At 45.3% G+C, this 12,641-nt stretch overlaps 1 protein-coding gene across 5 annotated transcripts in view; it reads left to right on the top strand.

Moving 5' to 3' along the window:
- F8 (coagulation factor VIII) overlaps nucleotides 1-12,307 on the top strand; it is a 97,818-nt gene extending 85,511 nt beyond the window's left edge. For 4 of the 5 annotated variants that reach the window (XM_036304845.1, XM_036304848.1, XM_036304846.1 and 1 more), the window contains 4 exons: nucleotides 6,158-6,302; nucleotides 6,932-7,080; nucleotides 8,540-8,716; nucleotides 12,006-12,307. In XM_036304845.1, the coding sequence (XP_036160738.1) occupies nucleotides 6,158-6,302; nucleotides 6,932-7,080; nucleotides 8,540-8,716; nucleotides 12,006-12,161 (627 nt within the window). In that variant the 3' untranslated portion in view covers nucleotides 12,162-12,307. Of the gene's footprint in view, nucleotides 1-6,157; nucleotides 6,303-6,931; nucleotides 7,081-8,539; nucleotides 8,717-12,005 lie in introns of those variants that run through there. The other variant, XR_004966916.1, reaches the window with a different exon arrangement.
- Nucleotides 12,308-12,641: the final 334 nt, after the last annotated feature.

Below are 12,641 nucleotides of genomic sequence, written 5' to 3' on the forward strand. Positions count from 1 at the left end.
CCTCCGATTACCGGCTCCGCCCCAGCTCAGGCCTGAGATCACCAGCTCCACCCTGCCCAGGCTATTCCTGGGTAAGGGACCCCCAACCCCCTCTGATCACTGGCTCTGCCCCAGCCCCCTTCCATCACCAGCTCTGCCCCTGCCCCCTCCAATCACTGACTCCACCTCTGCCCAGGCCTGAGGCCTCTGGCCAAGGCCTCTGGCCTGGGCAGGGGACCCCCAGCCCCCTCCAATCACCGACTCCACCTCTGCCCAGGCCTGAGGCCTCTGGCCAAGGCCTCAGGCCTGGGCAGGGGACCCCCAGCCCCCTCCCATCCCCGGCTCCGCCCCTTCCCCCTCCAATCCCTGGCTCTGCCCCTGCTCCCTCCAATCGCTGGCTCTGCCCCAGCCCCCTCCAATCACCGGTTCTGCCCCTGCCCAGGCCTGAGGCCTCTGGCCTGGGCAGGGGACCCCCCAGCCCCCTCCGATTGCCAGCTCCGCCCCAGCCCAGGCCTGAGATTGCCGGCTCCACCCCTGCCCAGACCTGAGGCCTCTGGCCTGGGCAGGGGACCCCCAACCCCCTCTGATTGCCAGCTCTGCCCCAGCCCCCTCCCATTGCTGGCTACGCCCCTGTCCAGGCCTGAGATCGCCAGCTCCACCCCTTCCCAGGCCTGAGGCCTCTGGCCTGGGCAGGGGACCTTCAGCCCCCTCTGATTGCTGGATCCACCCTCTGCCCAGGCCTGAGATCACAGACTCTGCCCCCCCCCAGTCCCCTCCTATCACCAGCTCTGCCCCAGGCCCCTCCCATTGCCGGCTCCACTCCTGCCCACGCCTGAGGCCTCAGGCCTGGACAGGAGACCAGCCCCCTCCTATCACAGGCTCCGCCCCTGCCTCCTTTGATCACTGGCTCCCCCCCTGCCCCCTCCGATCACCGGCTCTGCCCCTGCTCCCTTTGATCGCCGGCTCTGCCCCTCAGCCACCCCCCTCCTCCTCCGCCACCTGCCTGGCCAACAGGCCTGGACACTTCAGCTGCAGGGCTGAGGGGAGTGGGAGCCGCCATCTTGTGGTTATGGGCACTGCCATCTTTTGTGATGGAGTGATGGTTGATTTGCATATTATTCTTTTATTAGATAGGATGATATAATGTCATCTGAAAATAGAGATAGTTTTACTTCTTCCGTTCCAATTTGGATGCCTTTTATTTCTTTTTCTTTCCTTATTATTCTGGATAGAACTTCTCTTACAACCTTGAATAGAAGCAGTGAAGGCAAACATTGTTGTCTTGTTCTGATGTTAGGGGAAAAGTTTTTATCTTCCACCACTGAGTATGACATTAGCTTTAGGTATTTTCTAAATGCCCTTTATTATGTTGTGGAAATTTATGTTGTTGGATTTTGTTGATTTTTTTTTTTTATGCATCAACTGAGATGGTCATATTGGTTTTTATTTTTAGTTCACTAATGTGGTGTTGATTAATCACTTTTCTTTTTTTAATATATTTTATTGATTTTTTACAGAGAAGAAGGGAGAGGGTTAGAGAGTTAGAAAAATCGATGAGAGAGATCGATCAGCTGCCTCCTGCACACCCACCACTGGGGATGTGCCTGCAACCAAGGTACATGCCCTTGACCAGAATCGAACCTGGGACCCCTCAGTCCGCAGGCCGACACTCTATCCACTGAGCCAAACCGTTTGGCGATTAATCACTTTTCTTATGTTGAACCACCCACCATTGCATTCCTGTGATAATTCTACCTGGACATGGAATGGAATGTTTATACTATACTCTTGGATTCATTTTGCTATAATTCTTATGAGGATTTTGCATCCATATTGGTAAAGAATATTGCTCTGTAATTTTTTTCTTGTGGTATATATATCAGGATTTGGTGTCAAGGTAATGCTGACCTTGTAGGATAAGTTGGGAAGTTTTCTCTCCTTTTCTGTCTTTTGGAAGAGTTTGGAAAAGATTGGCATTAGTCTTTCTTTAAATATTTTGTAGAGGAGAGATCCAAGATGGTGTCAGAGTAGGTGTACACTCACCTCCTCCAAAAACCAAACTGGAATTACAACTAAGATATAGAACAGTTAACCCGAGTAACCAACCAAAGACTAGCTGAACAGAAGTCTTATAACCAAGGATTTATAGAAGAAGCCACATCAAGACTGGTAGGAAGCACAGATACTCGAAAAGGACTGGCCCTGTTCTCATGGGGCAGGCCTGAGAATCTGGAGGGATATCTCAGCAGCAAATTTTCTCCCTGAGGAGTGAGAGGTCCCAACCCCATACTGGGCTTCTCAGCCCACAGCACCAGAGCCAGGAAAATATCCTACATAGCATCTGGCTGTGAAAATCAGTGGGAATTCTAACTGCCAGGAATTGGCAGGAACCTGCTAGAAACCAAGGCACCCTCTTAAAAGGCCAGCACACAAAAATCTCATCCACAACCACACACCCTGGGCTCTGGTGATGGGAGGGCAGAGCAGACTAGAGTCACGTGGGGAGAGGCAGGGGTTTGTGGCTCTTGGGAGAGAGCTGAAGGGACAGCCACCAGGATCCCTGTGCTGAGTCCCTCTCCCATACCATAGAAGTCATCTTTCTTGAATGAAGTACTCCCTTACAGCATCAGCCTGGGAGAATGCACTAGCCCTACCCTCTGGACTCATTGTCACCTCACCCTGCAGAGCTCACACTCTGCTGAGGAATCAACTGCCTGGAAAGGGGTGTAGAGATCCGGGGAGGCTCAGACAGTGTCAGTGATTGAGTTTGGTGCCTCTGGAGACTGAGCCTTCCCCCAAGCCTGACTGATGCTCCCCATCATGGGAGATCCACTGGCCCCACCCTCCCAACTCTCAGCAGCCCCGCCTGGCTGAGCTTGAACTCCTGGCAGAATCTGGAACACAATGAGTTGTGTGGCTCAAGGACAGGGGCCATTTTCCCCTCACACACCTGATTGGTATTGAGCCCTCCCTTCACAGGGCCAAATCTTGGCCCGTTTGGGCCTGATAAACTCTGCTGGCCTCACCCTGACAATTTTGTGAGACCCTGCCCTTCCACAAAGGTCAATGGGCACCTGGAGGATGGAAACTAGACTTGGTATACCCTGGAACATTTGCTAAGTGGCCACAGACCCAGCACTGACACCAAGATTGAACCTGTATCAATCTGGTGAACACTACCTTCCCCTACCTGGTGACTCACTGAGTCCCTTCCCCATGAAACTCTAGTACCACCAGAGACACTTTCAGTGACTGAGCCAAACAGGCTGCCGGGAGGTAGAGGAAGGCCGAGGCAGATCTCAGATGCCTTGGACCTTTTACTGACCTGCCCCCTGGTGGAAGCCAGCCTTGGTTTACAGCTTGGTCCTTCCTATGCACACCAAGGCCTATTAGAGACAGCCACAAACTGTACTTCCAAACAGGTTGCCCAAGGCCAGTCACAGGCAGCATCTGGCATTGGCCTGCACGAGAGCCCTCCCAAGAGCCCCCAGAACAAATACACCTGCTTCAAACAACATCAGAGCAGGATTGAATTAACTGCACAAGTGGCACATCTAAAGGGAGATGTCAACAGACACCAGGCCCTGCTGAGGCAAACCAGCACCCGCACAGCAGCTCATGCACTGTAGTCATGTTCAGTCTCCACAGTCAGCCAGCCTATGGGTTGACCCCATGCACAGACAGGCCAACAGCAATCAAGACTCAATTACAATAGGAAGGCTCACATAACCCATAGAAGGGACATTCCTGTAGCACCTTGCTTGGGTGATCAGGAAGACTGTGCTATTGAGCCTCATAGGACAGAAACAAATACAGAGGCAGCCAAAAATGGGTAGACAAAGAAACATGCCCCAACAGTTATAATAAGACAAAGAAGGAAACTACATAATAATAAAGGGATCAATTCAATAAGAGGATATAACCCTTGTAAACATTTATTCATCCAACATAGGAGCACCTAAATACCTAAAGCAAATCTTGATGGACATAAATGGAGATGCTGACAATAATACAATCATAGTATGGGACTTCAACAACCCATTGACATCAATGGATAGAGCTTCCAGACAGAAAGTCAACAAGGAAACAACTGCCTTAAATGACGCACTAGATCAGATGTATTTACTTGATATCTTGAAAGCATTTCACCACAAAGCAGCAGAATATACATTCTTTTCAAAGTGCACATGGACAACCAAAGGACTTGTATGCATGCATATAAGCATAACCAATGGACATAAGACACTGGGGGGTAGGGGAGGCCAGGGGATTGTCAAAGGCAGGGAAAAAAAAAGAGACATATGTAATACTTTTTGTAATACTTTAAGCAATAAAAAAAAAAGAAGAAAAACAAAAAACAAAGTGCACATGGAACATTTTCTAGGATAGACCACATTTTAGGACACAAAACAAGTCTCAATAAATTTAAGAGGATTGAAATCATAGCAACATCTTCTCTGACCATAACGATATGAAACCAGAAATCAATCACAAGAAAAATATGAAAAACACAAACACCTGGAGGCTTAATAGCATGCTACTAAACAATGAATGGGTTAACAATGAGATAAAGGAAGAAATCAAAAGATACCTTGAAACAAATGAAAACGGGAACACAACAACCTAATATTTATGGGACGCAGTGAAAACATTCCTAAGAAGGAAATTCATAGCATTACAGGCCTACCTGAAAAAGCAAGAAAATTTTCTAATAAACATTCTAACTTAACACTTAAAGAAACTAGAAAAAGAGCAATCAAAGCCCAAAGTGAGTAGAAGAAAAGAAAAAATAAGTGTCAGAGCAGAAATAAACAAAATAGAGTCTAAAAAAATCAATGAAACCAAAAGTTGGTTCTTTGAAAAGATAAACAAGATTGACAAACCTTTTTTTTTTTTTCTTAATCCTCGCCTGAGGATATTTTTCCATTGATTCTTGAAGAGAGTGGAAGAGACAGGGAAAGACAGAGAGAAACATTGATGTGAGAGAAACATATCAATTGGTTGCCTCCTGCATGAGCCACTACCAAGGCCCAGGCCGGGGAGGAGGTATGTGCCCTTGACCGTAATCTAACCCAGGACCCTTTGGTCCACAGGCCTACGATCTAACACTAATCCAAACCAGCTAGCGCAAGATTGATAAACCTTTAATCAAGCTCATCAAAAAAGAGAGAGGATCCACCTTTTAAAAATTCTTCATAATACTATAACTCAGATGTGTGATTCAGGGTGGGGCAAAGGTAGGTTTATAGTTGAGTCCATGAAACAGAGTTCATCATATTATTATTATTATTGCATCATTTCCCATATGAACAACTGTTAACCTATTTTTGCCCCATCTTGTATAACAAACATATTGATTCTTATTTCAGTGTATTCAAATAGATATAGAATGCCAGGTATTTTATGAGAGATGATTTTCAACTTTCTTTGCACTGTACACCATGTTTTAATTCTAGGCCTTTGGAATTGGCATTACTACCATACTTCTCAAACTGTGTTCCTTTTCCCTTAAATATGTCATCTGCTTTTCTCTAGAATGTAGACATGTCAAGGTCCTAAATTTCACATGTTGGATATTAACATTTTTCTCATAAATTCATACATAAGGAATCATTCATTAATGCCCAGCAGTTCACACATGCACACAGAGCCCAGAGTATTTTTTAAATTTATTGGGGTGACATCGGTTAGAGCATTCGACTGCAGAGCCCACATTCTTGGAAGACGATTGAGACCAGTGTGGTAAGCTGCCGATTCCCAGTCCTCTTTCCTAGCTGGCTCTGCCCTAAGCTAGTGCTTCTCCAATTTTATGTTCTGATTCAGTAGATTTAGAATAAGGCCAAGATATTACATTTCTAATTGCTCCCAAGTGATGCTGATGCTACTGGTCTGTGGCCCACACTGGATTAGCAAAGCCCTAGAGGGCTTCCTCAACATTGGGGAACTTTTTATGGGGCCCAAAATAGACTACTTTACCTGCCCAGACCCGATTTCCCTTGCTCCATTCCTCTTCCTGGCATTTTTCTCCTTCTTGAACTCTATCCTGACATCTGTCTAGCCAAAATGGTTTTGAATGTTGGATGCTTTTGAGAAACGCACAAAGGAAAACGTGATTGCGAGGAATTGCTTTTTGCTCTGTCTTCACTTTCCACGTATCTGTGCTAATCCCTCTCTACAGGTCTTCTTTGGCAATGTGGATTCGTCTGGAATAAAACACAATATTTTTAACCCTCCAATTATTGCTCGGTACATCCGTTTGCACCCAACACACTACAGCATCCGCAGCACTCTCCGCATGGAGTTGATGGGCTGTGATTTAAACAGTAAGTGCCATGTCATCCCATATCCTTCCATCTCCCAACCATGAATAGAATAATTAATAGTCCTAGTTTTCCAGAGGCTGCGGATTTTCTCAGCACATAGAACTATTAATGCTAAAACCAGCAGAGTCCTGGGCAAACCCAGGACTTGGTCATTCTTTTTTAAAAAATATGTATTTGTATTGATTTCAGAGAGGAAGGGAGAGGGAGAGAGAGAAAAACATCAATGATGAGAGAGAATCATTGATCAGCTGCCTCCTGCATACCCCACACTGGGGATCGAGCCCACAACCCTGACCTGGAATCGAACAGTGACCTCCTGGTTCATAAGTCAGTGCCCAACCACTGAGCCACGCCAGCCGGGCAAGAATTTGTCATTCTAACCATGGGATTCCCCATGGGCAGCCACCTCCTACTGTACTATTAACAAGGCAAATAAATCAAAGTCAAAGCTGAGCAGATCTGACCAGAAAAAAAGGGGGCATGTTACCAATAACAGAATCAATGCAAAAGTTAATTCCTGGGAAGTGACGTCATGATGACAGTAGTCCTCAAGTGTCAGTGGAGGCAGGCTAGTGGGACCAGGGCTGCATCTTGTCCCTGTGATTACATTCTCCTTTCGTTTCCTTCAGGCTGCAGCATTCCACTAGGAATGGAAAATAAAACAATATCAGACGCACAGATTACTGCCTCCTCCTACTTAAACAATGTGTTTGCCACCTGGTCTCCTCCACAAGCCCGACTTCACCTCCAGGGGAGGACTAATGCCTGGAGACCCCGGGTAAGAGGCAACAAATATTCTATTCAGCTGCGGCAGCGTGGGAAGTAGCGGTTGGGAAGGAATGAAGAAAGCCCTTGACTGTTTCCGCAGAGGTATTTGTGTCACCTGGTTGTTCCCCAAGAGTGTCAAGGAAGGTTGACTGTGGGCAGAAAAACCCACAGATATTTAGCGGTGTCAAACACACAGCATTCATCGGGGGAAATGATCCCTAACTGGAAACGGAATCTGTAGATGCAGTTCTAGGCTAATATCTGTCATAGAATTCCAGCTGAAGTCCAGTTTCACAGAAAGAAGTATCAATAATTAGCTCTTTTTTAAAAAAAAAAAATATATATTTTATTGATTTTTTACAGAGAGGAAGGGAGAGGGATAGAGAGTTAGAAACATCGATGAGAGAGAAACATCGATTAGCTGCCTCCTGCACACCCCCTACTGGGGATGTGCCCGCAACCTAGGTACATGCCCTTGACCGGAATCGAACCCAGGACCCTTCAGTCCGCAGGCCAACGCTCTATCCACCGAGCCAAACTGGTCAGGGCTTAGCTCTTTTTTTAAAAAAATATATTTTATTGATTTTTTTACAGAGAGGAAGGGAGAGAGATAGAGCTAGAAACATCGATGAGAGAGAAACATCGACCAGCCGCCTCCTGCACATCCCCCACCGGGGATGTGCCCGCAACCCAGGTACATGCCCTTGACCGGAATCGAACCTGGGACCTCTCAGTCCGCAGGCCGACGCTCTATCCACTGAGCCAAACCGGTTTCGGCTCAATAATTAGCTCTTTATGCAGATTTCTCAGCGTCTCAAAGAAAAGGGTCACAGTCATGGAACAGTTCATTGGGCACAATTCTTTTCCAGAACCACTCAGTCTATGAGTTTTCAACCACTGAATAGCTTTTGGGGATGAATGGAGTTAATGGTGTCTGCTCCTTTCGGGGGCTTAATTTATTTTATTTTTAAATATATTTTTATTGATTTCAGGGAGAAACATCAATGATGAGAGAGAATCATTGATTGGCTGCCTCCTGCACGCCCCACACTGAGGATCAAGCACACAACCCAAGCATTTGCCCTGACTGGGAATTGAACCGTGACCTCCTGGTTCATAGGTTGATGCTCAACCACTGGGCCACACCAGCCAGACTGGGGGCTTACTTTAAACAAAATAGGTTATATAACACATGGCTAAACTTAATAAATAGCCAATCTCTCTATGGCTCATATATTCATCCATCAAACATTTACTAAGTATCGATTCAATAGCTGGCCCTGGGGATACTGAAATGAATCATGAAGAATGATAGCCCTCAAGTTACTCAGAGTCTAAGAAGGGGGACTGACAAAGACAATTAAAACGCAGAGTGTAGGTGCTGTGACGTGGTTAATGAGAAGGAATTCGGGATTTCTGGGAGCAAATCCTGACCAACGGGAAACTAGTCTAACTAGATTATTCCTCAGGTGAATAGTCCAGAAGAGTGGCTGCAAGTGGACTTCCGGAAGACAAGGAAAGTCACAGGAATAACCACCCAGGGTGCGAAATCTCTCCTTACCAGCATGTATGTGAAGGAGTTCCTCATCTCCAGCAGCCAAGATGGCCATAACTGGACTCCGTGTCTTCAGAATGGCAAAGTAAAGGTATGCTGCTCTCATAGGAAAGGCACAACCCTGACCGAGAGCGTGACATTTAAGAGCACAACAAGGTTGATACAGGATCAAACTTTCAGGATAAACTTCACCGAGTATCTGTAGTAATAGGACACCATGAAAAGCATTTGGGGAGGACACAGTGACTCTAGGCAAGGATGTATAATACCCAGAAAAGGGCAGCGTAGAGCCCAAAGTTGATTTTCCTCATGAATTTTCATGTCATCCAGGATTGTGGAAGCAGAGGGGTAAGGAAGAATGACAAGTATTTCCCAAAGGCTTCATGGTGTCTGTATCCCTCATCAGCAACTTAGATTCCCAAGCCTCATTGACCTTGAACTTTAGTGACCCAGACAGTCTTCCTTCTTGATGTTGATTTGCTAGATACGTCAACAAATTATGCTATTTAGAGGATGTAGTGTACTAGTAAAGTCTTGCTATCTCATGAGTTATGAGGGGATGTATAATTCATCTCTATGGTGTCTTTTATCTTCTTTTTCACCAAGAATGATGTGGCCCTTACTAATCTCTCTAGTACAGTCTCTTGACACCTGCTCCTTTGCTCTCTAAGCTCCACCCAGAATAATAAACTCCCAGGCCCCTAAAAATTGCATGTTCCTTCTGACAACAGGCTTTTACACATACTGTTTCTTCTACCTGGAACGTTTTTTTTCTAGGGATTTCCCACTGTCCCTGTCACCTTGTTCATCCTTTAAAAGTCTCAGATAAACATCATCTCCTCCAAGAATTCCCTGGCCTCTTAAGGCTGAATGAAAGACTTAGGGTATAGATAATATACATTCTGGAGGATATTCTGGATGAACTTTGAAAATATTATGCCGAGTTAAATAGGCCAGACATAAAAGGGCAAATATTGTATGATTCCACGTACACAAGTAGTAGTCAGGGTTCTCCAGAGAAACAGAACCAATAGGATGTGCACGTGTGTGCCTAGGTACATGGGAGTGTATGTATAAAGAGATTCATTATAAGGAGTTGGCTCACAGGATTATGGAGGCTGACAAGTCCCCAGATCTACAGGCTGAATCCGAAAGCTGGACACCCAGGAGAGCCAATGGTCTAGTTCCCATTCGAGTCCATAAAATCACTTCTAAAAAGAGATTGAAAGTATGTGTGGCTAGAGGCCGCAGATTTGAAAAGGCATTTGTTTCTGGTGTAGGGGGTTACATATCTTGCAGGCTTTGTGATGAACAAAAAGAATTCAAATGGTGAAAATTAAGTGTCCTGTAAAAGCAAAAACAAATCACAAAATCACAAGAAACAACCCCCTTACTGGCCCATCTAGTAAGAAATAGATTGCACTTCACTTTATCAACAGTAGGCGGTACTCCTGGACTAAGAAACGTAATAGGTCGCCCAAACCTTTTATAAAACCACCTCTTACTGATAGAACGAGAAAAAAATAAGGAATTTCTAAATGAACAGACAATGGCAGATGAGGTAAAGGGTATTATTGTTTGTCCTTGCTTTTTCATTCCCTCCTTCCTTGGAAACTCCATTGACTTTGGGCTTGGCAATAGTACTCCTTTTGACTAATGGAATGTAGTAGGTAGACATGACATACACCACTTCCAAACAGAAGCCTTCAATGTGATTGCATCTTTGATCATCTTGTGTCTCTGCCTTCTGGCATACGATAAAAATGTGGAAGAAATGACAAAATTAGGAAATCAATTTGCAACTATCAGCATGCTATTGAATGCTTGCAGGGAACTTTAAGGGATGCCAAAACCATTGATTGAAAGCCTGATGGGGAACTGAATATTTACATCGTTTCACAGATTGTTGGCCAGGAAAGGGAGATAGCTACCTCTATCACAGAGAGAGCTGGTGATCATCACTTTAACCAAGTGGCCAAACTCGTGTCAATAATGGGACCAGCTGGTATTATGTGTCCCCTGATGCGGTGTGATGGGAAGGACGCATCACCTACTTAGTATTTGCACTGAAAATGTTTAACCAAAAGCTAATAACGAGAAAACAGTCACACAAATTTAGAATGTAGGACATTCTATAGCACAATGGTGCTGGACGTTTTTAAAAATGCCAATGCCCCGCCCTAGCTGGTTTGGCTCAGTGGATAGAGTGTCGGCCTGAGGACTGAAGGGTCTCAGGTTTGATTCTGGTCAAGGGCACATGCCTGGGTTGCGGCCTTGATCCCCAGTGTGGGGCATGCAGGAGGCAGCCGATCAATGATTCTCTCTCATCATTGATGTTTCTATCTCTCTCTCCCTCTCCTTTCCTCTCTGAAATCAATAAAAATATATATATTTTTAAATGCCAATGCCCCAGATTTCCAAAGTAAATTTTCCAAATCCAAATAAGTAAATAAATAAATAAAGTCAATGTCATGAAGGTCAAAAAAAAGACCAGAGAGTAGGAGTCTCTTCTAGATTAAAGAGATATGATAAATACATGCAATGTGAGATCTTTTACTAAATTCTGGATTAGAAAACTATATGAAGACAACATTGTGATATCAATAATACATTTGTTGGCTATAATAATGTTATCCTGTGGTTATGTAAAAGAATGGCCTTAGTTTTATTTGGTAAATATATTTTTATTGATTTCAGAGAAGAAGGGTGAGGGAGAGAGAGAAACATCTATGATGAGAGAGAATCATTGATCAGCTGACTCCTGCCTCCCCAATGGGGATCAAGCCTGCAATCCGGGCCTGTGCCCTTGACTGGGAATCAAACTGTCATCTCCTGGTTCATAGGTCAACACTCGACCACTGAGCCACACCGGCTGGGCAAGACATAGTATTTAAACCAAGACCCAAAGGATAAAAATGGGATAACAGGAGGGGTAAGAGCATTCTCAACACTGGAAACCACGTATACAAAGGCTCTCATGATAAAAGGAGTTGGGCTGAAACCGGTTTGGCTCAGTGGATAGAGCGTCGGCCTGCGGACTGAAGGGTCCCAGGTTCGATTCCGGTCAGGGGCATGTACCTGGGTTGCGGACACATCCCCAGTAGGAGATGTGCAGGAGGCAGCTGATCGATGTTTCTCTCTCATCGATGTTTCTAACTCTCTATCTCTCTCCCTTCCTCTCTGTAAAAAATCAATAAAATATATTTAAAAAAAAAAAAAAAAGGAGTTGGCACTGTCCAGGACCTAAAGACAAAGGCCTCCACAGCAGCAAGCAGAGTGCCCTTAATTCTAGATGTCACACTCACTTCTCCTGGCCATGTTGGGAAAACATAATTTTTTTCCTGCCGGACAACAAATAAATGCTGTCATTCCTCTTTCAGGTTTTTCAGGGAAATCAAGACTCCCTCACACCTGTGGTGAATTCGCTAGACCCACCGCTCCTGACACGCTACCTGAGAATTCACCCCCGGAGCTGGGTGAACCACATTGCCCTGAGGCTGGAGATTCTGGGCTGCGAGACGCAGCAGCTGTCCTGAGCAGGACAAGAAATACAGTATGAGCCCTGCTGGTGTGGCTCAGTGGTTGAGCGTCGACCTAGGAACCCGGAGGTTACAGTTCAATTCCCAGTCAGGGCACAGGCCCGGGTTGCAGGCTCGGTCCCCAGTGGGGGGCCTGCAGGAGGCAGCCGATCCATGATTCTCTCTCCTCATTAGTGTTTCTGTCTCTCTTTCTCCCTTCCTCTCTGAAATCAATAAAAATATGTTTGAAAAACAGAAATAAAGTATGAGAACTTTGGCATTTTCAAGGGACTAGTTCTGAGACCGTCGTAAATTCTCCTGATCCAATGAAACCACTAAAACATAGAATTCCTGTCATAAAATGTAGTAAAATACAATGGTTTGTATAGTATACAATCATAGGGTTGTCTTAAGTGCCCCTCCCACCGCTATTAACATGGCACCACTAGCATAACCACCATCCCAGTTTGTCCTGGACTATCCCGGTTAAAGCAAAGC

The sequence above is a fragment of the Myotis myotis genome, unplaced genomic scaffold, assembly GCF_014108235.1.
Source record: "Myotis myotis isolate mMyoMyo1 unplaced genomic scaffold, mMyoMyo1.p scaffold_m19_p_4, whole genome shotgun sequence".
Taxonomy (NCBI): domain Eukaryota; kingdom Metazoa; phylum Chordata; class Mammalia; order Chiroptera; family Vespertilionidae; genus Myotis; species Myotis myotis.